The sequence below is a fragment of the Struthio camelus genome, chromosome 3, assembly GCF_040807025.1.
Source record: "Struthio camelus isolate bStrCam1 chromosome 3, bStrCam1.hap1, whole genome shotgun sequence".
Lineage (NCBI taxonomy): Eukaryota > Metazoa > Chordata > Aves > Struthioniformes > Struthionidae > Struthio > Struthio camelus.
In genome coordinates, this window is record NC_090944.1 from 84,691,832 (window position 1) to 84,716,940 (window position 25,109).

The following is a 25,109-nucleotide window of genomic DNA, read 5'->3' on the forward strand; positions in this document are numbered from 1 at the left end:
ATCTCATTAGATTCAATATATCTATTGATTAGTTTAGGTTCAAGGAAATATTGTGTGCATAAAATATGCTGGAACCTTGTAGCTTAACTTTGAGCCATTTTTTATAGCTTCATTATAAAACCCCAGAAAATTGCACTGTTTTAATAGAAATGCTGACATCCCCTTAACTACAGTGACATTAATTGAAGCTACCATAATTTATCATCATTTTGAAGATTATAACCCCTAAAAGTACATTAAATAAGAGTGCATTACTGAACAATTATAGTAAGCAATTTTACCCTCCCAGCATAACTCTCTTTCTTAGCTGCAGCAGGAATTAGAAAAAAGAAAACCATCAACGACAAAAAATGCTTTTGCAAGACAGGAACCTTTGGTCAACACTGATGCAATAATCTGCAAGGGCAGGTGTAAGTTGTTAGTTAAAGTCACTCTTAGTACAAATTGTTTTTGTTTGTCATTTATTTATTTATTTCATTCACTCACCTCTATTTTTTCAGTGCTCTTCTGCTCTCACTTGAATAACCTATGCTATATATCAAAGTAGATTTGTTTAGTGGCTCGACACATAAATACATAATGCTTGGACAATTCCAGTATAAGTACACTTTTAAACAAGTTTATTAGTTAGTGGTTAGAATAGGGAAATGGGTTCCTGCATTAACACAATACATAAACTTGAATAACTTGATTTTTTAGTAACTTAATTCATTCTTTGCAGTAGGAAAAAAATAACATCTTCCATCTCGGGGGCATCAATAATTCAGTGAAATAATATGATAGCAGCACAAAGACAATTTGGAAACATTTAAAAAATGAAAGCATTCACCACTCTTTGCAAAAAATAGTTATCAGTGGAAAGTTCATAAAACACAGGGTGTTTCTTTGCAAGTCTTTTTATTTTAAGGGTGAGCAGTGGAAGAAGTTTATTCTTATCTGACTTTAGAAGTAACTCTTTCCTACTCTGTGAACCTTCCCAACATGGAAAGAATAGAAAACAACTTAAAAAAGAAAAATGAAATAAAATCGTATTTTCACAGTTGTTTTTTTTTTTTTTTTTACATTTATTTGCCTCATTTTCGATCAGACAATTAGGTACACGTCAGTACTTCTTTGCTGTTACCTGTTAAATGATCAAAGTGGATGTTTTGCACTTGGCCCTTTATGCAACAACGTGATTAAAGCAGAATGTAAGATTTTAAATACAGAGTTGCACAAGTGTTAGTAACATCCATCTCTGCTGAGAAATACCATTCATTAACTTCTTTATTGGGATAGCAGCACACCATGAAACACTAAGCATATAAGCAAAAAGCCCATGCTATGGATGATGTGTCCCAGTTTCCTACCTACTGACCATTCTCCATCAGCTCATGCTCTTACGCTAGGGTTTACAGTTTGTAGTCTGTGGGTTTTACGCACCTAAATAAGGTGGAACTAGGTAGTTTACCATGTGTGAGACAAGAGCTAGGCTAGAAATTCTTTTGCACTAATCTGTCTAGATGCAAGATAGCTGCAGTCAAGAAGCTATGTAAGCAGTGCTCTCACAGTCCTGATCAAATATTCACATATTCTGCTTCTAGACCACGGCTGGGCAGAATATATAGTAAGGATGATGTTTGATTAGGTTTTTCCATACCTGCTACTGTGAGCATGCTCTTGGACACTTTAGAAATCCCCACTCTTAAGTGACTCAATATGGGTTTATAAGACTACCGTTAGCCTCCTGTTTTCAAAACGTGTATAATTCTGTTAATGTACTGAAAGCCTGAGTAACTTTTAATTACTATCACTGAGTGTTTTGTTTTGAAATGATAAGGATTTAGGCTTTTAACTAAAATAAATAAAGTCATCCTGATCACATTAGACCTGAGCACTACAAATGCTTGTATACATTTTTAATTTTGAGCAAATGAATGGCACTTTTCAGTCAGTGAAATAAATTACACAAGTAAAGTTATATACCCACAAAAGAATTTACATACAGGTTTATTTTGCAGTGTCTTGGTTTTCTGTTGATATATCTGTAAAATGAAACAAGATGTTCTACAAGCAGTGGCATTTAACAAAGTGCATTTGTAGATCTCTGCACTGCATATTTAATCTGACTCTGCATTGGTTCACCTTTTCACATTTCTTTTATGAAAATTCAGCCTGAATGAAGTCAATTAACTTAAGATATAATTAAACCTATTTCAATTAGTGGTCCAAACCATCTTGACTGAAGTCTCTCATCCCCCTCCCAAATTTAATCTTACAACAGGCATCAGTTACACTGCCCACAGGAAGACCCAGAGGAGCTGCTTTGCCCTGCCCCCACCATGCTGATGCCTGGCTAGCTGTGTTTCTTATGAAATGGAAATTTGCCCTTGTGTGAAAGGGCAAAAAGAAAGATTTCCTTGAGGGAAATCTTGGCTGCTCCTTTCGGGCAGCTTGCTGTCTGCTTTACACAGCTGGGGCCAAGACTGAGGTTTGAACCTAGTAAGTACTGTGGGTTTCACAGTAGATGAGTAGTCTAATTTATGCTGTTGGGAGTGTTTGAAATGGGTGTACGGTGTTAAAATTTTCAGAAGCGATGGGAATCCACAACACCCAGCACTCCAGGCAATATTAACGGGCATGAGCTTCACACTCCAGAAAAGCAGATTCTTGAAGGGTGTGCTTGCTCTTCCTTCCCTTGGCATGCTGGGCCCGCTACTGCTGTCTGACTGCAATGAGAATTACATGCCCAATTCAAGGAAAAGTGTTTGGCTCAAAGTATATATTTCTTAAGGGAACAAGAAGTTTTCTAAGAGACATTTCATGGTTAAATAACTAGCTGCAAAATAATTCAAGTAACTGCTGTGCTAGAATTTCTGCAGGGAGTAATTATTGTTCAATTTTTTTCTATTAAGCAGCCCTGAACTGAGCCATGAAAATTGCTTTGAACTCATAGCAGACAAAGAGGAAACTTTTGGACGTCATTTACTTTGGGATGTTCCAAACCAAAGCTATCCTACAACCCAGAAAAGTCCAGCCCTGCCAAGTACTTAATCATTGAAATGAAGAAAGAGACCACAAAACTGAATGAAAAGATGATTGAAACAATTTTCCTACTCTGGAAAAGCCTTTTTTGGAGGTACTGTCAGACAAAAAGGAGGGAACAACAAAGAACCTTAATACATCACTGATGTATCTAACTGGAGGTGACACACAGAGGCCAAGTGCTTGAAAAGGGAACAATGTTGCGATTTGTTCTTGCTAGGAAAGAACTCACACTAGTAATGCATTTCAGAAAATAAGACCTTACTAACATAGTAAAAGAATTTTCTAAGCATATGAGCAAGAGTCTACTCGGAATGTCATTATAACATAATCATAACATAATATTTAAGCACTTATACTTCAAGCACTTACAGACTGATCTTAAAAACATTTACAAAGTACACAAAGATTGTATATTTATAGCACAGTAGTATCAAAGGCCTTAGTCAGGATCAGGTGCCACTGAGCTAGACAGTACGTAAACACTGAGCAATGAAGTCCCTCACCCAAAGAGTTTGTGTCTGGGCTGGGACAGAAGGTACGTTTTAAAACTTTGTTTTGTTAATGTAATCTAACAAATGTTGTAACTACTGGTGAAAGGACAAATATATACTTAAAATGCACATATATCAAAGCCTGGCAAATTAAGAGATTAAATCTAGTCTGAAACATGATGCAGGAAACATACAAAAAAAAAAGATATTTAAGAGTAAACCAGAATTGTATGATTATGAAAGCTAGCTGGGAACAAAACTTAATTTTATTAGATCTTGTGAAATATTTGTTTGGAAATACAAAATGATCTTTCCTTGCCCTAAAGTAGCAATCACCAGCTGGCAACATTTTGTCAGCATCAGAACAGAAACGGTCCTGACAAGGGATGTGAAGCAGGGGAGCACAGCAGAAAACAGATTTAAGAGACTATATAGTGTGCTACGGTAGCAAATGTTCATGGCAAAATTTTTCTGAAATCACTGATCCTGCTAAATACAACAGACAAGTTCTCAGCAAAGATGCAGGATCAAACCCTCCGTTTTCCTCACAATGCTTGCTTAATGCATTTGCATTATGTTCATGTAATTTATTAATTCCTATAAATGCATATTATTCATATAAATATTAAATTCACTGAGACACATTCTTTGGACTCTCTGGGTGGGATTCAGTGACCACATAGACACTGAATCTGTGACCCTATGGGCCCACACGTCCCCATTTCCAATACTTGTGTTTGTTTCTGCCTTTCCTGTGCAGCCGATCCTGCCTCTTAGCTCACCCTCAGCCAACACGGTGGTGCTGCACAGGAGAAGAAGGATGTGGTTTGAAGAAAAGACACTGGTATGGCAGTAGCAGATATAGGAAAGGAAAAAAAGGGCATTATTGAATTTTGCTGCCCTAAGAATGAGGGGTTGAAGCAGGACTAAGTTGTTTCTGCAACAGTGAGAGAAGAATCGAGAGAAAGCACAGAATGGAGATGGAAGACCTCTGCACCTTGTTTCTTATTAGCACAATGTTTTTACTCATGCTTAATCTATCCCATTTATCAATTATTCTAAAACAATATTTAAATTCTTTCTTTTGTATCTTGAAGCTTGTCCTCACTGTCATATGCACTGTATTAAAGTCCGCATAATAGTTTTTAGTAGTATTTCTTTTCCTCAGAAACTGGGAGTTCGCTTTTCCACACAAAGAGCTTTGCTATTTTGAGTGTGGAAGAATGTGTATGACTGTTCCTGTAGGCCCCACTCTTAACAAGAGCATAAAGCAAAACCCTGGATGTCTCCCCAGTCCAGTGCTTGAGCCCTGTGAATCTTTTTAAGTTTTTTTTTGTTGTTGTTGTTGTTGCTAAAAAGAATCAGGAAGCCCTCAATTATGTGTTCTTCATACAACACAGAGAAAGCTACTAAAATATTTTAGATAGGAATATCACAGTAAGTTCTGAGATATATGTTGAGATGTCCATAGCCCACCACACTGACAAATATCGAGGTAGATGTGTTGCAAGTGAGATTGCCTCTGGATATGCTTGAGACAAGATTTTTAGGGAACAGGAACAGCTTTCAGAGGATGAGTTGATACAGCTAGAAAAACAGGTAAGCACTAGGTACATAAGTGGCTCTTCAAGTCATGACATCTCACCGTTTCCTTGTGCTCTACTATCTATCTCTGCTTGTTATTTGTGGTCAGGTAAAAGCTTTGGGCCATTTCAGATCTGTATTTAAGCAGCGCCTAGCACCTCAGCTGCCAAAGAATGTCACTCCTCTGTGCTACAGTTACACCAGGAGTCATGAATAACAATAATGAGGATGCATGTGTCTCAGTTATGACTGCAGGTCAGTGAGGCTTTTTGTCATATTTCTTCTTTATAATAACCACCTTGGACATAAATTGTAACAAGAGTAGCTCCAAAATATAAAACAAACATTTAGAAATCATCTTAACTTACATGCTATTAAAATATTCTGTTCACCTCAAACAATAGATGATACATTTGAGAAAGCTAATGATTTATTTATAAATATTCAAAGTGCAAAGCTGCACGAAGATCTCAGAGCAACAGAGTGAAATAAACAGTGTGAAGCAGAAGATAAAGTATGCAGCAGAAGAGTAAGTACAACAGGAGGAATATCCTGAGCCTTAGAATGAAGTGAGTAAGAGTGTTTCTTTGGCCTCCCCCACTTCTGCCATAAATAAATCACTTGAATAGTTGTTTTTAAAATAGACATTGGCCTCATTTGCAACATTATCAAATACCACAAATCTTCCAAAGGGCCTTCCTCTACTTCCCTACTTTACATCTTTTTCCCACGAACCTCTATTTAAGCCTGGATTTGTTTTTAGGAATAGCAAGCAGTAAACAGAAGCATGGTAACACTAGCAACGGGAAAGAAACTTTACCAAATTAGAATATGAAAAATGAAGAAAAACAAAACCTTTTCAACAATGACTGAGTAGGCCTACAAACCTAGAGCTCGTTCAGAAACCCTGTTAATCCAAGGATTGCTTTTCACCTCTAGGATGCCCTTTCAATTTCAGGCAAAGCTGTCACGGATGATTACTCCAATGTAATAATGCTTTTTGGGTGCTCTCCTCATATACATTCAGAATTATACCACTCCAGCACGCATTTTATAATCAAACAACAAATCTTTATTTTTAGAGTATTTCAGTGGTTGTTGAAGTGATTCAGACATTCTCTACTTTCTCCTCAAGGGGCCTGTCCTTCAAATACTAACCATTCTCAGCTTGGCCTCCGTGGTGAGTTCTGACTTGTTTCTCAGCTGCACTTGGTGCAACGTCAAGAGAGCTACCAGGGAAACAGTGAAGATCAATGATTCAGCACCCACCTGCCTGATGGCAGCAGAAACATCTCTGCATCTTTCATCGACAGCAGCAGGATGGCACCACCCTGTGCTCTGGCCCACCAACTTCTTACTAGGTTCGACTCCAGCTCATCATTAAAGCCTTTAACCAGCCTCTACTTTTTCTTCCCTAGAGGGAATTTTCCAGCAGCTATTTCAGCTGGAAACCATCCACTTTTCTGCACCAGCAAAGGCAGAAAGTGGTTAGGGAGAAACAGCCCCAAACATTATGTAAGGCTTTGTATTTCCCACATGCCCTTGTAGCTTTGCCAATATCCCTAAGCTGAGGGGTATGGGGTCTCAGAATCACCACAAGGGCAAGCCACTCTCTCTTTCATCAGAAGCCAAACTGTGTTTCTGTTTCCTCTATTTCTAACCAGCTGGAGGAATTCCTATTAACATCCATAATTCTGCTACCTAAGAAGTTTCCAGCCTTCATATACTGGCGCAACGAGGCTTTTCACAGACATCCAGATAGCCTCCAGAGCCTGTCCCTTCTTTATTTAAAGGAAAGTCCTTTGGTTCAGTCTGGGGAGTTCTGCAGATTGCCAGAGCTCTAGCTGAAGCATTTTATGAAAGAACACATGTTGTAGGCTATCTTCAAAATGGTTTGATTCCCCGATTCTTTTAGTCTGAAAATTAACTCCACAGCTGCAATTCCTTTAACTGCACATGCTTCAACTTCAGGTGACATTTTCCTTTTTTGGCCCTTGTGATCCACATTACTCCTGAAGAGCTCAATTATTTAGGAACCGTAGAACCAAAGAGTAGATAACATACAAGGCCAGGTCAGTCACCTAAACAGACAGTTCTGTGATGTGGCTCGGCGAAAGGGTAGCTGCCAGTTAAATGGACACTGTTCTTTCTCACTTGCATGTTCCCACCGAGTCTGTTGTTCTAATACTGTTGTTCAGCTGACTCTGTAGTAAACTATTTTAGCTCCCTAAATGGGCACAAAGAGAAGCAGGGGGAGAGCGAGGCCAAGGGCAAAGAACAAAAAAGGAATGACCCTTTTAGCCACCATTAAGCCTTGTCAACTGTAATGTAAAACGCACCATGGAAGTAGGATGAGAGCCAGAAGAGAGCCCAAAGCAGATGGGTGAATGGATCCAGGCAACAAAACTAGTGGAGGTGACCTTGGACTTTTTTTTGGTATTGTTTTCAGACAAAGGAAAAGGATTTGGTTACCTAAACATGGGTACCTAGTCCTGTCTCAGCCACCCAAGAAGAGCTGAACACAAGGATGATGAGATGCTGGACCTGTAGGCACCCAAGCCCTTCTGGTAGGGCATACTGCAGGCATTTAGTAGGCAGACTACCCCAGGGCATCTCAGATAGCACCAAATGACTACGTGCAGGCAGTAGAGTCCCACCTGAAGCTTCAGATACCAACCTGGATTTGTTAAACACCTGGATTGCCCAGGAGAGAGGAAAGTCACCTGGCAAACAGACGAACGCCCACAGCCTCCATCCATCTACTTGCTGCTATAGGCAAGGGGAGATAAAGGGCAATATTATCAGCTGATAACAAGTTCATATTTTTGTTACATATCATGGAATAGTTTCTCTCTAATTCTACCGAGAAAGCAGAAGTTCATTATTTCTTTGATCTGGAACAGGTTCTTTCTCTCTCTGTTTAGAGATCTGTAGGTAATGGGGCCAGCTACCCTCTTATATTATCATGCTCCACTTTAACAAATTTTTAAGATGGGGGGTCTGTTTGTATTTATATTCCTAACACCTGGAGATAGCAAATTAATAAAATAGTGCTGGATCTATGCCACACCTCAATTAGCCACATTTGGCATGCATAAGGATAGTACCATCTTTAAGCAAAAATAATAACGGATTATTTCAGTTGTGGAGCAATAAAAGGTACTTGTAACAGTAATGCTGTAGTTGGGATGGCCTAATGATAGAAAAAGAGCAAAATCTGAAGAGATGAGTAGATTTTATTGGACCAACTCACACACTGGAAAAAGCGGACAAGTTTTCAAGTGCGAGAACTCAAGAAACAGATGCTTTCATGACAGAACAGCCTACCTATGGCACAAAACGCTGGCAGCAGCAGTATGAAAATGAGGGGAAAAAGCATCAAGGAATAAATCATCCAAAGATTCTCATCAAACAAAAAAATCTTGCATTATCATGATGGGATAACTTAGGATACTTCTGGAATTTGGCCATCCACGTACATGCACGACAAAACTAATGCTTCTTAAAAATAGGCCTGCTATCATGCTAGGATGAATTGCTAGATGGTTTCTAGTTTTAAATCACAGTGCAGATGCAAAGAATTCCAGCACTAAGAACATTTCACTTTAGTGACATTGTCACTGATGTTTAGCCTTACGTAAGCCAATTTCCTATTTTACTTATGTATACTTTTATACTCCACATTTTATTTGATTGCACTGACAGAATTCTATATTGCCCTTCCTCAGCAAATTAAAGTGGTAGATTTCTTTTGTACAACAACAGACTGAACACCTGTCTTATTTATAATCATATTAATTGTATTGTATATACAAGTTGTTAGACTAGAATAAAGAAAGTTAAATACTAACTTGCTTGGAAGAAATACCTTTAAATCAGAGACGGAGTAGCATATAGTTCCACTGCTTATTTAGTTTATGGATTAGAAGTCATTCTCAAACTGAGGTTAGGCTGGTGGGATAGTATTACAAGTGTTTAAACCATGAGAACAGCATTCTTCATATAGCTGCTTGCAGCTAACACAGTGGGTGGGATTCCCAAAGGAAACCAGCAAATACCATTACCATATGTTAAAATAACACCAGTTTAAAGCCCTGAAACCTATAACCATTGATAGGAATCTGTCAGAAGAATTGAAATGCTCCAGAAGCAATTGTTTTAATGACAAAATCTTCACAGCAGCAAGCATCAAATGTTAATGTAATCAGTACAAATATAAGTGCAAAACGCTTTATAAGAAGTAGGGGGAAAAAAAGTACACTGAAGAATGCAAACAACTACCATACAAGGTACTTAGGCAATTTAAATTCTGACTATCCTTTCTATAGGGATATCAGGGTTTTACTGTATTGCTCCCTCCTTATCTTTAGAGACTAGACATTCCTGGAATGCAAAGTGTTTTATGTAAATGTGGCAAATTCCTCAAAGGTCCTTCAGACCTTTGATCTCTCTGGCTTCAAGTGACAACAACAGACCTCAGGAGACAATAGTTAAATGTCATTAGCCATGGTAAATTTACAATAACAAATGTATAAGCGTATTACAGTTCTGAATGATTCAAAAAATTATGCAAGTGTTAAGGCTTGATGCGAGACCTGAATCATACGGAATCAAGTTGTTCATAGGAATTTAATTTACCACCATTGAAAGAACAGCATGCAAAAAGATGTTTTTTCTAGTACCCACATCACTTATTAATTACGAGGTTACACAAAATGCTGTATATCTGTATTCAAGGTGCCATTTATGGACATTATTTAGTCTACACTCTTGAGAAAGCTTTCCTGGGAGTGCAGTATTTAGATAAGTTGCCGAGCATATATAAAAACAGTACTTGTTCTTGACAGCTTTGGCACGTGCTCTTAGGCACTGTCCTTGACAATTAGGCATATGAAAACTGGATAGATGTAGGCATCACACACCACAACAATGCACTTTCTGCACACACTTACTTCTGTGATCCCTAACACCAACTGCCTCAGGCTGTAAGGAAGGCATACCTCCTCCATCGCTCTGTACTCGGCAAGATATTTCAGGATCATGGCAAAGGCTAGGAGGAGGAAACAAGGAGACACAGAGCATTAGAAAAGGTAGGATCAATGCACCTTGATGCCGTTGATGTGACAGCAGAGAGTAGGGAGTTTAGTAGCTGGCAATCTTTAAGCTGCTGGTCACCTACCAAAAGGCACCCACACTCAGAGAGCGAGATTTTTTTAGTACGATAAAAGAGAAGGAGGGCTATGTGCCAGGAGCGAACATCCCCTTGAGAAAATAGCAGATTTGAAAACCTGGGAAAGCTATATTTAATTGTAAATAGGGCTAAAAGCCTTGGTGAACACGAGACAACATCCACAAGTCACAAGAGAGCACAGAAAGCTTCCCATAAACAGTGTTCAGCTGAGTTTGATCGGTTTGTTTTAGTCCCAGGGGTGGCTCTCTGCTTCTGTGTAATGCAGAACATGCCTAAAGCTTTGAGTGATTCCCAAACTTTGTGCCAATATTCTTAATACACAAGCAGCCTTCGGACCCCCTTTGAAGTATGGCCACACAACCCTAAATCTTGGGGAATCGTGCCGGTATCAGCTTCGCACTTTAAACTACACCCTGATCATTTCTCCTATCAAATGGCTAGAACATGTAAACTGCTCAGTAAGCCTGGCAGCTTGACCCTGATTTCCCTCTTCCTCTTCTCTGAAGCTTTCTGGGCTAACCGTGAAACTGTTGGATTATCGGAGGTCCCTTTAAACTTCCACACTGTCTGCTTCCTGCAGCTGAGGACGTCCACTAGCCATCAATCAGGTGACCTCTGGGCAAAAAGAAAGGTAAATCAACATGATAAAAATTAATGCGAGCCATGGCAATGAAAGCACCATTTAAATGGAGAATTCTCCCACCGACTTTTCTAAGAGCAGGAACATACAAAAAATGAAACACTGATAAAAGCACATTAGGGGTTTAATCTCACCTCCCAAGCTAGCCTGCTTGGAAAGCTCTCCCCAGACATGATAAACAAGCCACAGTATTTGTTTCATGATGCAAACCCTGAGAGAAATACACTTCTGCCACCTAACAGAGAAATAGTGGAATGATTCAGTCATCTAACCAGACGTGCGGCTTCTAAAATGAAGAGTCACATCATCCAGCCTGCCTCTCCTCTCCACTGCTCTGTTCTACTTTTTACATAGGAAATGGTTATTTATCTGTGGAGGAGGTTGCTGCCTGTAAGCCACTTCATTCCCTTCAGGAAGTGTCTCTGGCCCTGTAGAACAACAATTTTGGTTTTAGCACACAGTATCAAAATGGCTAAATCAATCCTTGGAAAGACAAAGAAAGAAACGGGGAGGAGAAGAATCCCATCTCAAAAGTTAGTGTGTATTGAAGCGCTAGGGAATGTGGATTTGTTCGCACACTCAGAGTTTGAGCTTTCCTGCAGTTGGCCCACCCAGCACCAACCTTCATGCACCCTTCGGGAGGGCAGCAGTGGACCTGCCACTGCCAGGGCAGGGCACCACTTGCCTGCCCACCCACCGCTTCCCAAGTGGGCTGAGCCCCACCACACCCCAAGTCCTTGCATTAGGCTCTTAAAGAGGAGTCAATATTTTAGGGCTCCAGCCTCATTTTCAGCTGCAATAGCCACACCAGTCATAAAATGGACACTGCCGCTTAACAGAATACATGAGAAAGAGGCAATGCAGAATGCTATTTCACTCCTAAAGGAGTTTAACATAAATAAAATGAGAAGTCAAATCAAATCTACATTTCATCTGGATAACTGAGGAATACAAATTTCTGTTATCGTTAGTTATAAGCTCAGACATCTCTCTAAATAGCATCTGTTTAGGCATACTGATTACGCATGATAAGCGGCACTCCATTTTGAAAGGTTTTCCGTTATTGGTAATTCACCTCTGGATGGCTCTCTTTCAAATTCATTTAATAATATTTGTCTTGGAAATAAAAAAAAAAAAAAATCTCTAAACATTTGTATTTGAATTTCACATCCCCGAATATTTTGTCAAATAAAGGCTCAAATAGAGAATGCAGTAAAAAGTGACCTGAAATCTCTCTTTTTTTTTTTTTGTTAAATACAGGAAAAAAAAACCCAAGTGTTTTAGTCTTTTCCAAAAGGAGTCAGGTCCCACTCAAGCTTATTAGGCAAACAGGGCCTTTTTCAAAAAGTCAAAAGTTATACATCCTTACATAAAGTTATGAACATGCTAGTTTTGCAGATCTAAAGTTACCAGCAGAATATTCAGTAATTTAAATGATTTGGTGGCATCTGAGAAGGGCTTTCCAAGGAGTTTACAACCTATGTCTCTTCTTCTGCAGAGGCTGACTGCTTAGGGATATATTTATTTTATCCATATACATTTATTTCCCTTCCCATCACATAATATTCAGACACCTCTTATGACATTCCTGTGAGAAAGGAAAAATATTGTAGCCTCACTCCTGCACTAGGTACACTGCAGAATCCTATCCTCATTAAGAGCCCTAATAGAGTTTTTTTCCTGGAACTGTTTGTATTTTATATTTTGTTTTGTGCTGGTTTGAAGATCAATAGAGGGAGGTGCACAATAATTACAAGTGTATAACTATTGTGCAGACCCTACTACTTTCTTTATACCAGCAGGTTTCTGTGACTGTTCAACATCTCAGTGATAAAAAAAATCTACTTACACAGAGTCAGCTGTGGGAATTTATGTCTGTTATTTCTGCTGCTGCGGCCAATGTTTATTATGTGCATTCTCAGAAGTGCATCCCCTATGGCTAGTTGCTAAGGGAAGTCAGCTATCTTTTCAAGAGTGAACTGAGTCACATTGAGTTTACGTGGATTTTTTCATGAAAGACATACAAGTTTTCAAAGTCCATGCGTTTTCTCTCTCACTTCTTTTTAGCTGAGCATACATAATTAGCTGGCAAAATAACCTGGTAAAACACAGTCATTTTTTGCAACTCTCTCAATTTATCTTTTGTATGTAGTTGCAGGTCTCCAAGAAGGAATGGGATCAACAAACTAATAGACTGAATTATGGTCTACTAAAGTGTCTGTCTGTGAAGGACACTGTTCATTTTAAACCAATGGTCAGGGCATCATTCAAAATTACATTGCCTGCTGTTTGTCACCAGAACTTTTACGAAGTAATTGCCAAAGTAATGACCTATACATACCCGAGCAGGTCACGGTAAATGTGAATACAATAGTGGTCAGGGATGCTGATACAGAAAGATGCTTCCAAATGTACAAGTTTACAGTTAGTTTAGCTCCCAGTGTCTCCCTCCAGAGGTATCAGCTCTAAGGCTTTGTCCACAAAAGGTGTTAAACTACTTTAATTATACCAGAATACACTAACCATCTGGGAAACAGTAATATCAGTACTGTAAAGCAGTAACAGAAAAGGAAACAACGTATACTGTAAGGCACACACATCCCAGTACGACAGTTAAGACTACCTTAGTCTAGTAATTTTGGTTAAAAATAATAATAATAAAAAAAATCTGAGGCTGTTAATATTACACTCTAGGCCCGTTCCTGGTTATTGAGGCAACAGTCTGTCAAGGACACAGCTGCTTAGTCCCATATATGACCAAAACAAGTAATTCCAGATGAATGTTAGTCATGTTTCTAACTCTGGCTCAAAAGATGCCCTTTGTGGGGAACATGGGTGCCACCCTGCACCTTAAGAGCTCCTGACACATTCTCTGCAGAGCCCAATGTAAAACAGGAGCACTCTGAAACGCTACTTAAATGCTTAAGACAACACACCAAAAAAAGCAACTGAAACAGGCATAGGAAAAGAATTTCTAACCACAGAAAAAAAAAAAAGCTTTCAGGGCATTTTAACTACAGTTCTGAGATGCTCAATCCCAACCTATTCTTATCTCAAATTTCCTATCACTCTGAGGTTTATTTATATTTCAACTGGATACAGTCATCCTACCTTCTTTGTCACACAAGTCCTTCATGTGTCAATGGCTGAGCTCTCCCCTTAACAACTTCATACAGTGCAGAAACTTCTCATACATGACGTCTCTCTGTGCTATATATTGGGAGGCATCAACCGCTTTCTCCTCTTAAATTCTTTGATCCATGGATTCATACCATAAATTTCTTACCCTATCATAGAATCACAGAACGGTTGAGATTGGAATGAACCTACCTGATATTATTTTTTGTAGAAAAAATATTTTGCTCAGGGAGGCTGGGCAGGCAGAAATATCACAGAAACTGGATCCAGTTACTTTCAGTATCTCTTCTTTACTGATGTGTGAAATATCTTTTGGGGCAGGTCAGCTGAACGAATGCAGTACAACAGGTTGGGCATGTCTGTTTGTTTTCAGTCACAGAACACTACAGGATTTGTTATCTGGCATACATACATTCTGCACTGTCATAGTTCTGTCAAAGCACAGATTGTGGAAACCTTGGCTACTAAGCTAGCTCATAAAAACTAAAACTGGATTTAGCCAAGTTTCCAGAGAAATCAGCTATCCTCATAGCAAAGCAAAACATTCTGTAAAACATTCAAAAGTAAACCAAAAGATTATGATAGCAGTCACGGTAATTAAATTAATCAATTACTTGTGTGCTGAAGATACTAACAAAAGGATTTGGAAAGCATTAAATAAATGGGATTTCTGAACTATATTGGTTCTTCCTGCTTCCTCATTCCCAGGGAGCCTCCAGATATAGGGCAAGGAATAATTAGCTACAGCCAGTAAGCAAAGGTTCTTCAGGAGAGAGAGACCATTAACACCTTTGTAAATACAGAAGTAAAAATTTTTACCTGTAGCTGTTGGGTTACCAGAAAAGAGCACCGGATGAAGGTGAGAGCGCTCAGTTAACCTTACCTTATCTCTACTCAATGGACAAACACTATTTGTTAATACGCCAGCTCCCAGGTACCATTTTAAAGGAAAACTCGTATCAAATTACAGTAGGTTAACCTGGTAGATCACGAACTTTAATCACGATACAGCAATGGTCTTCCAATAATCAACGCTCTAACAGGACTTTGGCTTTCAATAAGCTCAGGCCAAACACAGGTCCCCATTTCTTATAGGAAAGAAATTGCACATATTATTTAAAAAAAATTGCATTCCCTTGGCCTTTATGTGAACAAAATAAAACACAAAGAACAGCTTTCAGTGGCATCTGCTTAGATCTTTGCATAGGCTTTGTTTTTCTCTCAAAAGAGCTGTTAGTAAAATGTACATGGCAGCAAACCCACGTATCCAGGGGATGTTCTAGTATGAGCGGTGGCATATGTAGTTTCTTCGTTTTTATCTCACCATGTTTAGCAACAAAAATTTAAGCACACAGAAAACACATAATAATTTGAGGTTTACAAGCGGGTATAGTCAGGATCTGTAAGCCTGAGATAAGCTTAAACATAAGGAAAAAATTAAACAAAGTAAAAACTTTTTTACTGTGTCATGTCTTTACTGGATTTTTCACTTTTTTCCTTTAAGGGTGGATCAAAAACTGAACCAGTTGCTCAGAGAGGTTGTGGTCTCCGTCCTTGGAGATATTCAAACCCCTGCTGGACACAGCCCTGAGTAACCTACTCTAGGTGACCCTACTTGAGCAGGAGGGTTGGACCAGATGATCTCCAGAGGTCCCTTCCAATGCCAACTCTTCTATGAATTTGTGACGATTAAAAACAGTTAACTGATCTGTATTGTGCGTGTTAGGGAGCCTAGAACACATAAGAAATTATCTCATCATAAGAATCGAATTTTTCTGCAAAGAAACAAGGAACCAGAAACAATCTCAGAGATTAAGTTTAGATCCAAGTAATGGGAAATTATTTAGGTTTTGTTACACATTTCTTTACAATTCAAGATTGAGGGACACATGAGGGAAGCAGTGGGAATGTACAGCCAGGGCAGGGAAGAGACAGTATGTCTGCAGCTTTCAGCAGCAGCTAGCTGCTAGACCAACTGATGTGTTTCTTGATAAGCATATAAAAAGCAAAAGGTGAGACATGTGAAACTAAAACATATATGCAGGTCAACCATTAAACAGGTATTAGCTGCAAGACAGAACTCATTAATGCAATCTATACTTTCTACCAGTCATTCCGCTCACATGAAAAATTCTGCAAGAAATAATGAAATAGTAAGAGACAAGTGTTAGAAATCCATTGAGGTCACACATTCAGGGAGTAATCTCTTCCCAAGAACTGTATGAACCACTTTAGCCAACAGTTAGAAATGAGGCAGATGAGGTCTGAAGGAAAGAGCTCGTAGCACTTCCAAAAGAAAGAGGGTCACAGTCGAGCAGATGGTGAAGGAGAAGCAGCAATCAAGGAAAGTAAAGAAATCTTGAAAGTGAATTCTTCTCCTCAAATTCATTAAAGGAAGACATTTTTGTAATTGCATATTTAACCAGACCATCTCCAGAAGACTGTGCACATTTTCTGCTGTCTTAAAAACAAAAGCTCTTTCCTGATAGGAAAAAAAAATTAATTCATTCAGATCTGTTTAATGTAAGCAAAAAAAAAAATCCCAGTAAAACATATGTTAACACGCTTTAAGCCAAGGCAGGAATTCCCAGAGATTTTAAGCTACCAGATGTTCCACATTTTGCCACTTTGGTTTTAGGGCACTAACAGAGGTACTGTGATGTAAATCTTAACGTTGTGATGTAAATGATCACTTGACTGCTCTATTCTCCTAGAGGCTACTGCTACTGTAGCAAAACCAGCACAAGGGAAAACGGACCCAAACTGATGACAATCGAGTACTGTCTTTTAAGACTTCCAGAAACATCCATTGGTAATAATGCTGTGCTGATGTGAAGTGTTCTCAAAAGCAGATATTCCTTCTAATAAGAAGGACTGACAGAAGGGAAAGTGTGTCCCCACCTTGGTACTCGAGTGCAAAGACTTGCCAGGGCTCACCTGTCAGAGGAAACCTATCTCCCTCAGCAGTTTAAGTTGCTGGGTTTTGCACTGCAGCAATACATAGACCCTTGCTCTGTGTTACCAACTTTGCAGTCAGAGCAGCTGAGCTCCCTACACCACTGCAGCAAGATTCCTCAGAATTTGCTGCTTGGATTGAATGAACATAATTGAAAAGACTGAACGAATATAACTGAAAAACTTTCCTCTTTGCTCATCAAAACCAAGAAAAACAGTTAAGCAATCAATGTTGCAAGGATCTGTTTGGAAGTTTGTGTTGTAATACCTTGGAGGAAGAGGCAGAAAAGAATTGGCTAACATTGCTAATGACACTCGCTTGCTGTAGCGCTCAAGTCCTTTAGAAACAATTTTAAGAAACTGCTGATTAGATCAGACACTGTCAGCAGATGATCAACACGGCAACTGTTGACAGTGAACTTGTACGAAGAAATGTGTATACACACTAACAAAATTGTCTATACTCTTACAGTGGTAATCTTTGCACAAGTGTTGTGAGAATGGTGAGAAAAAAGTGGTAGTCTTTAAAGATGCCAGGCCTTGTGCAACAGCAAGAAAAAAGAAAGATGTAATTCATGAGCGATATAAAATAAGGCAAGAGCTGCAGCAATAGCATGGTATCATAGCAGGATTTTGGCCAATAGCATGCAGCCTTTTGAAAAGTGAGTGAAGTTTTTAGCCAGCAACACTATCCAAACAAGGGAAATGACAGTTATTAGAGCTGAAACAAGCCAAAAGACTTGGACGGCATGGGCTAAGTAGGGGGGCATTCTGAACACCTGAGGAAAAAGGACAAATCCCTCTTTTTCCACACAGACACTACAATGAGAACAACTCCAGAATGAAGGAAAATACTTCACGTTTTGGAAGGTCAATCCGTGATACTCTCTGTAGGTCACAAAGTCAAAACTGTAGATAGACTTAAAACAGGTCAGACTGTTTTACAACCAGTAACATTATATTAGCAAGTATAACTTACACACATCTTACTTTTCGGACTTTAAATTGGTCTCCCACGAGAATTAGAGGAAATATTTTTCATCCTAAATACAGCATTATACAAAAGATCAAAAACTTCATATTTTTTTACACCATTTTCCTCAACACAAGGTTCTGGTCACTGGGAACGATGGAAAAATGGTCTGACCTAAAGAAGCAAATGATGTGCCTCTCTCATACATGAGAAGTAACTGAAAGAGAGATAGCTGCTGGAAGTTTTTGAAAAGAATTAAAATATATTGAAGTGTGGCCTCAATACTATTCCACCAACGCGTCTTCTTCTTATGGATTTGGTCCCTTTAAGTAAGGGATCAAAGTAAGACACAATTCCGAGTTAATTCATGGCTTAACGTTTTCCTGCCTTGTTCAGCACACACATTGTGCAGTGCTTGCTAGCTAACCAGCTGTTCAGTATTTTGTGAGAGCTTCACAGTTTGAAGTGTGGCTCCACACTTGATTTATTTCATGTTATTTTCTGAATTCATTGATAGTCTACTCAGGGGCATGACCAGATTAAGTATCTGATCGCTTCACAAACAAGAATGAATTTATGTCATAGCAACCTATTCTGCAGATGGTGTACTTCTATTATCCCCATTTTCCATGATGGGAAACTGAGAAACAGAAAGATTAATATTAAATAGGTCCAGTAAATTTGGCTGCTCATTCAGAAACATATAATATCACATCAAAATACAGGTCTACTGATTTCACCTGTGTCTGTGAAAGCTCTACATTTCTACAAACTAGACTGAGGTTCTCAAGATGGATTCCACAAAGTGAGCAGTACATAAGTGATTGCTTATGAAAAACATCCATTTTAACGACTTGTTCCTCATCAGGAGGAAGACAACCAGTGGCAAAAGCAAAGCTTGTAGCTCTCTAGAGCAGCATTCAGCTGTCTTCATATGAAGCTCTTCTCTCATTGCAAAGTTTCTACTATTATTTGCTATACATTTTCCAGTTTCTTCAACAAATGAGGCAAGTACCCTGTAGATAATGACCTCCTTAGGAAAACAACTCCTCCAGAGAATGGAATCCTATGGAAAGCAAAAGTGTATGAAGTAAAGGCTGGAGCATAATGCCTGTATACCAGAACGTCAAACTGCAAAGGCAACCACCAGTAATTCATGATTTTCACAAGGAAACTACTAAAAACAAAGAAACAAACAGCTTGCTTGATAAAATAAAAATCTTTAATCACAGTCATGGCCAGCTCCAGAGCTGAAAGGTATATTCACATCACACCACTCTGTCACTTCACCTAAAATAGAAAGCAGTACCCCTAATAGCTTATCCTTTTCTTTACAGGTGCATGTAAAGACATATGTCCCATATGTTGGGACATATTTGTTGCCAGCAGTTTTTTATAAATTTTTCTTGAGAGCAGGAAAATGGTAAAGTTCAAGAATCTCGTGTTCCAGCAGGGGAATCTATATCTGCATATGCTCTAACACGTTTCGATAAAAAGTCAGGAACACAGTTTCACCAAAGGGCTGAGTTAAATTTACTGCAAAGGAAATTTCTTACGGGAATGGTTCAGCCTGTAACAGAAGCACTTCTAACCAGGAGCTCTGGTTCTTCTATATTGCTTTAACATAAAAGGTTCTTTTTTTTTTTTTTTTAAATCAGTGTTCTTGCAGAAACTGAAATCACTTTTACTTTTCGTTTTTCTTTCTTACGACACTGAATAGCTGCCACTAATTCATTTTGTGGCTGACATAGTTGGGACCAACTTTTCATCAGGATCAACAATGCATCCACAAAATCTACATGAGCACTAATTGTATATACACAGGCATGTGAACAGGCACATTGGCAGAATTACCCAATTTGTATGCAAAGATGTGGGTTTCTGAAGGCAGACGATTTCCATTATGATATAACCAGTAAAATGTATATTCAAATATGCACCTTTTTTACTTATTTGTACCTTAATGAATAATAGGAACTAAAGTTTCTTTAACAAAAGATTTGAACCTGTCATTACTGCTTTTTAATGAACAATTCTAGAAAGCACAGAATGTTTTGCATTTGCAATTTGTCTGTGAGAAGAGTCAGAAGAGATGACAATATAGGTGCTTACATTTCTTAGAAATCACCAGCATACCACTTTCCTCTTCTTAACTCCCCCCTGGCTACCATATTTCTGTGTTTATACCATGCCCATGTTTGTGATACCAGATCTTCTTATGTAGCACATAATAAAATATCCTGTCTGTTTCATCTTGGATTTCAGATAGCATTGAAAGCACATATCAATCTCTGTCGTCTCTTGGCAGTTTATCCTTTATTTCCTTATTCTCTGTATCATACAATATTTTTGGACTGAAAGTTTAGAATCATTTTTTCATCTCAAATCATAGGGAGAACTGTGGCTAAGAAAAACTACATTTACCTTTATGAGCATTTGGTGAGGAAGCTCTGGCAAACACTGATATTTTAAAACGTGTCAGTCTGTGCTCGATTGGTACTTCTGACACTTCAGATATACCGCAACATATTGCCCTGTCAAAAAAGCAAAATTATGTTATAGCAAATTAAACACTCCAACACGCACAACAACAGCTACATCTGCCCCACTAAACAAAACAAAGCCAAGAGGTTAGTTGGAAAACACTGCTCATCCGTTCTGCTTAGCTGTTAGCTCGGCCCCTGGCAGCGGTTAGGCTACAGCCAGCACTGGGGACCATTCCCAGGAAGGACCAGGTTTGTCTTCCCGCCGTCCTTCGGGGTCCCCCAGTGACATCGCAGCAGGCCTGACACCCTCCGGCGTCCCTTACCCCAAGCCCTAACGCACGCAGCACTCGCCCTCAGTATCCCGCTATAAATACACGGGCATAGCTGTGATACTGCCCTCAAATTAATTAAGGGACTTGGAAGGGGGGGGGGAGGGGACACAAAAAGGGCCTGCCGAGCCCCGAGCAGCCGCCGGAGCCCCCGGGAGGCCGGGCCGAAGAGCAGCGCCACGACGACGGCCCGGCGCTGCGGCGGCCGCCCGCCTCCGCCTCTCCTCGGGCCCGCGCCGCCGCCCGCCCGCGCCACCTCGAGTCACCGGGGCTCCCGGCGGCGGCCGCCCAGGCCGCAACGGGCGCCGGCGCCCGGCCCCACGGAAAGCGTCCTCGGCAGGGCTGCCTGCCGGGCCCGGCTCTCCCCGCGGCCTCGCCAACGCCGGGAACGACTTCAAGCTGCGGATCTCGTTTAAAGCAGCCGGTAGCGCCGCCGCTGCCAGCACCGCTGAACGGAGCCTCCGGCCCTGCAAGCCGGCTTCCTCCCGAGCCGGTTTACGCCGCTGCCGCCGCCTGGCAGGATCGGCCGAAGCTGCGCTGCGCCGCACTCCGCGAAGGGCCCCTGCCGCCGCGCCGCGCCGCCCCCTCCCGCGGCGCCCGGCTCCCTGCGGCCGGGCCGGGCCCAACCGAGCCGGGCCAGCTTCCGCCTCGGCCCTACGCCCTCCCCGGCAATTTAACGGGGCTCCGGAAAAAAAAGGCTACTTACCAGGAGTGGGGTTCGAACCCACGCGGACATACGTCCATTGGATCTTAAGTCCAACGCCTTAACCACTCGGCCATCCTGGTGCAGATACAGGTAGCGCACGCAGCCACCCCTACATACAGCAGCGGCTCCCGAGCACCGGCGACCCTCAGCCTGGCGCCGCAACCGCCCCCTCCCCAGCCCCAACCACCCCCGCTCCCGCCGCGCCGCGCCCTCCCGCCTTTATTTCTGTTTCCGGCGCGGGGGGGCGCCGAGCGCGCGCGGGCGACAAGCGCGGGCGACCTCGCTCGGCGGCAGAGGGAAGCGGGCGGAGGCCGGTGGGGAGCCAGGCCCAGGCCCCGCCTCGGCGCCGCGCTCCCGCACCCCGCGCCCGCCCGCCCGCCTGGCCCCGGCGCGGGCAGGGGGCGGCCGGCGGCTCTCCCGGCGGGGGAGCGGGCGGAGGTGCGCGGGGCCGGCGCGGACCCGCCCCCGAGCGGCGAGGGCGGTGCCCGAGGGAGGGGGCGACTCCCCCCCCACGCGGACACGCGCTGTGGGGGCGCGCGGCGTGGCGGGCACCTGCGTGGGCACACCCACCGCCACGCCGAGGCGCTTCGTGCAGAGCGGGCGGCGCTGCGGGGCGGGAGGAGGCCCGTGGCCGCGTCGCGGCTGAAGCGGCGTCCTGAGGTCTGGTGGGCGCCCGAGCGCGCTGCCTTGGCGGCCCTGGCTCCGAAAGGGCACCGCCATCAACGGGGGAAAAGGTTAAAGAGCAGGAAACTCGCCCGTCGTTGCTCCGCATCCGAGCAAGTTCACGTTTCGTTTGTGCTTCGCGCGTTTTAGGAGTGCTCTAAAACTGAACCGGCGGCCTGTCGGCTGCGCCAAGGCAAAGGAAGCTCTGTGGTGCAAATGAAATAAAAAAGCTGTTGAGAAATTGCCCCAGTAATGCTCAGTGATGAAGAGAGTGTGAGACCACCAAAGAGGAAAACAATTCTCCTTTTTAATTTTCTTTCTTTTTTCAATCAACAATACTACCTGTTGAACTGTCAACTAACGAATGACCTTAGGGAAAATCAGTGTTAACGTAATGAAGTTTTGCTTATTCCTCTCCAGTTGTCTTCTAGAATATATCCTCCCTTGCTAATAGAAGAAAAAAATTAAACAACAAAACCCGAAGCTGTTAATTATGCCTCATTAGGAGGAAAATAATGCAGAGGAAAAATTCCTTCCCAATTACCACTGGATGCAAAATCTACGAAAGTGCATATTAATGACATCCCTGGTTAGAACTGCCCAGCTTCAGAAGGGGGATGGAAAAATGAACCCTCTCTGCCCTTCCCTCCTCGCTGGCTCCTGTTCCTGCCTCCTTTGCTGTCCTTCTTCCAGATGAGAAAGTGGACACGCTCCGTCCCACCAAACCTTATAATGTTTGGATCTACTCCTGCGTGCTGAGAGACAAATGCTGGATACTACATAGACTAAGGATATTGAACCACGATGACTTCCAGCAATTTACAGCAGGTAGGTAAAGGCAATCTCCCTTTTGCATGGAATCGGAATAAGTGAAATGTGAGTACATAAAGTGCTTGGTTGTTTTATACCCTGGTTGTAGGTAGCTTTCTTTAGCAAAGGGATCTGGGCCTTAAATTTGAGGAATACAGACGTGCTCAGGTGCCTAACCTCTTGAGCTATTAGTGCTCAGAGCCCTGCCGTAAGTTAGCTATGCTATTAAATGAAATAGTTCACACATAAAATAAAAGCAGATTGTTAACATTTTACCTGCATGAAAAACAGATGCTAACACCCTCTTTTTTCTTAAGTTTATCCATGCTCTGGAGCTCATTGATGAAAGAACAACTGACTAAAATTTACTAGCCTATATTATTTGCTGGAAATGGGATATTACTGCCCTCTGTTCAGTATGGTCACGCCTTTGAGCAAACGTACAGGAGAGAAATGTCATTAGTTAGGTTGTCTCATTCTATATTCATGGCTAAATTTATTTCCAAGACACATAGTAAACTGTTACTTTTTCCTGTTAAGACTTTCTGTATGCTCTTTCTTGGCTAAGAGGAAACTACTTCTCTTACAGGGTGAGCCGGCCCGTGTTTTGATGACCGGTTATGCTATAAACCATGCTGCGAGGCATCCTCTGCCAGAAGAGTTTTCTGCTTCCGAGATCAGATGCTCTTCAGAAAGCAGCTGCGTTGAAAAGACTTCTGGCCCAGGCCATGATCATTTCTAACCTCTTGTCAAGGCAATAGCATCATTGAACTAACTGTATAAAATGTTGAGGACTATGTCGGAGAAGGGAAGTTTTTACAAAGAGGACAACAGCACAGCATGTCATGGTTCACTTGGTTTAAGAGAGGCTTCAATAGGAGTGACGACAAACTTCCTAACAACCACAGATATGGAATGTATTATCCAAGAAGACTGTGGAATCCTGATCCGAAGGAATTTTTAAGAACAAATTGTTAGTCAAGCATCTATAAGGGTATAAGCATCTATAAGGGTATAAGCATCTATAAGGGTATAAGCATCTATCCCAGCATGCTGGTCCTGCCACAGAATTGACCAAAGGTCAAAAAAGCCCTCATGATTCCACTGGCTGTTATTGGCTTTAACACACTCAGCTATTATTAAAACACTACATAATATGATAGAAAGCTGGAAGATATATCTATGACTGCCTTCTTACATAGCTGAACAAAAGAAACAAATACAATGGCTTCATGTGAAAATCATATTACATACGAAATACATTAACTGTAGTCACCACAAACAGTATATATTAAATGACTATGTCTCCTGTCTTAATCATATGTTCAGTGTTTTCCTAAAGATATAAACACAACCACGTGTAGCTCTTTCCTCTGTCAAACCACTTCCAAATATCTGCTATGGTTCAAAAATCAAGAGAACCTATTTTATTTTCAAAAAATTGTGAAATATAACTCAGGCTGTGCTTTCAAAAGAGAATGTTTGTAATGCAGGTTGTCTTCCTCACATTTGATCAGCAACCGTTTGGCTTAGCAACTCAGTTCAACCTCAGGTTTTCTTCTCTAAAATTTTAAACGGTTATCTGTGACATGAACTAAGAGCTGTACCTTTACTTCAAGAAGTTTTCCCAAAGTCACTTGCCAGCAAGATGCCCAGTCAAGTGTGTCCGTAGCCTGAGTTCCTCATGTGAGAGTAACAAGGGTTCCACTACCATTTCTCTAAAATAATTCCTATGTTTCAAAAGAAAAGTAATGCTGAAATCCTGTAAGGTGAAGTGGACACGCATGCACATACACATTATCCACTTACTCAGGCAGTTCAGCATTATACGCTAACCATTACGCTTTGTAATAAGGGATTTCTTGCTCTTTATATTTATGCAATGCTCTCTTACGTTTCAAGGAGCAGGGTGTGCCTGGTTGCCAGTTCTCCTTTCTCATCATCAGAAAGATCTGATATTCTTGTTTTTTCCTGAAGCTTCTGTTGCTTTAAGTAGGAAAAAAAAAATAATAGCAGCCCTAAAAGCTACAGCAGCGCCTTTCACTTTTGAATGACTTCCTTCTTCAAATTCAGCTACGTGATTTGTTACAATGTAGACTGGAAAAAAAAATCCATA

General features: G+C 41.1%; 1 protein-coding gene, 1 long non-coding RNA gene and 1 other non-coding gene across 14 annotated transcripts; 1 reads left to right on the top strand and 2 right to left on the bottom strand.

The window, feature by feature from the left end:
• Nucleotides 1–603: 603 nt before the first annotated feature.
• LOC104152805 (uncharacterized) lies at nucleotides 604–21,717 on the bottom strand. 12 transcript variants are annotated; one of them, XR_011140266.1, is made up of 6 exons: nucleotides 21,521–21,717; nucleotides 20,424–20,533; nucleotides 10,814–10,908; nucleotides 10,055–10,152; nucleotides 7,780–7,871; nucleotides 1,061–2,708 (listed from the first exon to the last, which is right to left on the bottom strand). XR_011140266.1 is itself a non-coding variant. In XM_068938849.1 (5 exons), the coding sequence occupies exons 1-5, from the start codon at nucleotides 21,556–21,558 to the stop codon at nucleotides 2,627–2,629; spliced, it is 417 nt and encodes a 138-aa protein (XP_068794950.1). In that variant the 5' UTR covers nucleotides 21,559–21,717; the 3' UTR covers nucleotides 604–2,626. The 12 variants fall into 12 exon arrangements, 11 of the variants coding, with proteins under 11 accessions (XP_068794950.1, XP_068794949.1, XP_068794943.1 ...); XM_068938849.1 differs by lacking the exon at nucleotides 10,814–10,908 and having other exon boundaries at nucleotides 604–2,708; nucleotides 7,780–7,868; XM_068938848.1 differs by lacking the exon at nucleotides 10,814–10,908 and having other exon boundaries at nucleotides 604–2,708.
• Nucleotides 21,518–21,600, bottom strand: TRNAL-UAA (transfer RNA leucine (anticodon UAA)). The gene has a single exon. It is a non-coding gene; the product is annotated as a tRNA-Leu (tRNA).
• A 270-nt stretch (nucleotides 21,718–21,987) lies between the features above and the next one.
• Nucleotides 21,988–24,310, top strand: LOC104152806 (uncharacterized). The gene is made up of 2 exons (XR_696054.2): nucleotides 21,988–23,011; nucleotides 23,583–24,310. It is a non-coding gene; the product is annotated as an uncharacterized lncRNA (long non-coding RNA).
• Nucleotides 24,311–25,109: the final 799 nt, after the last annotated feature.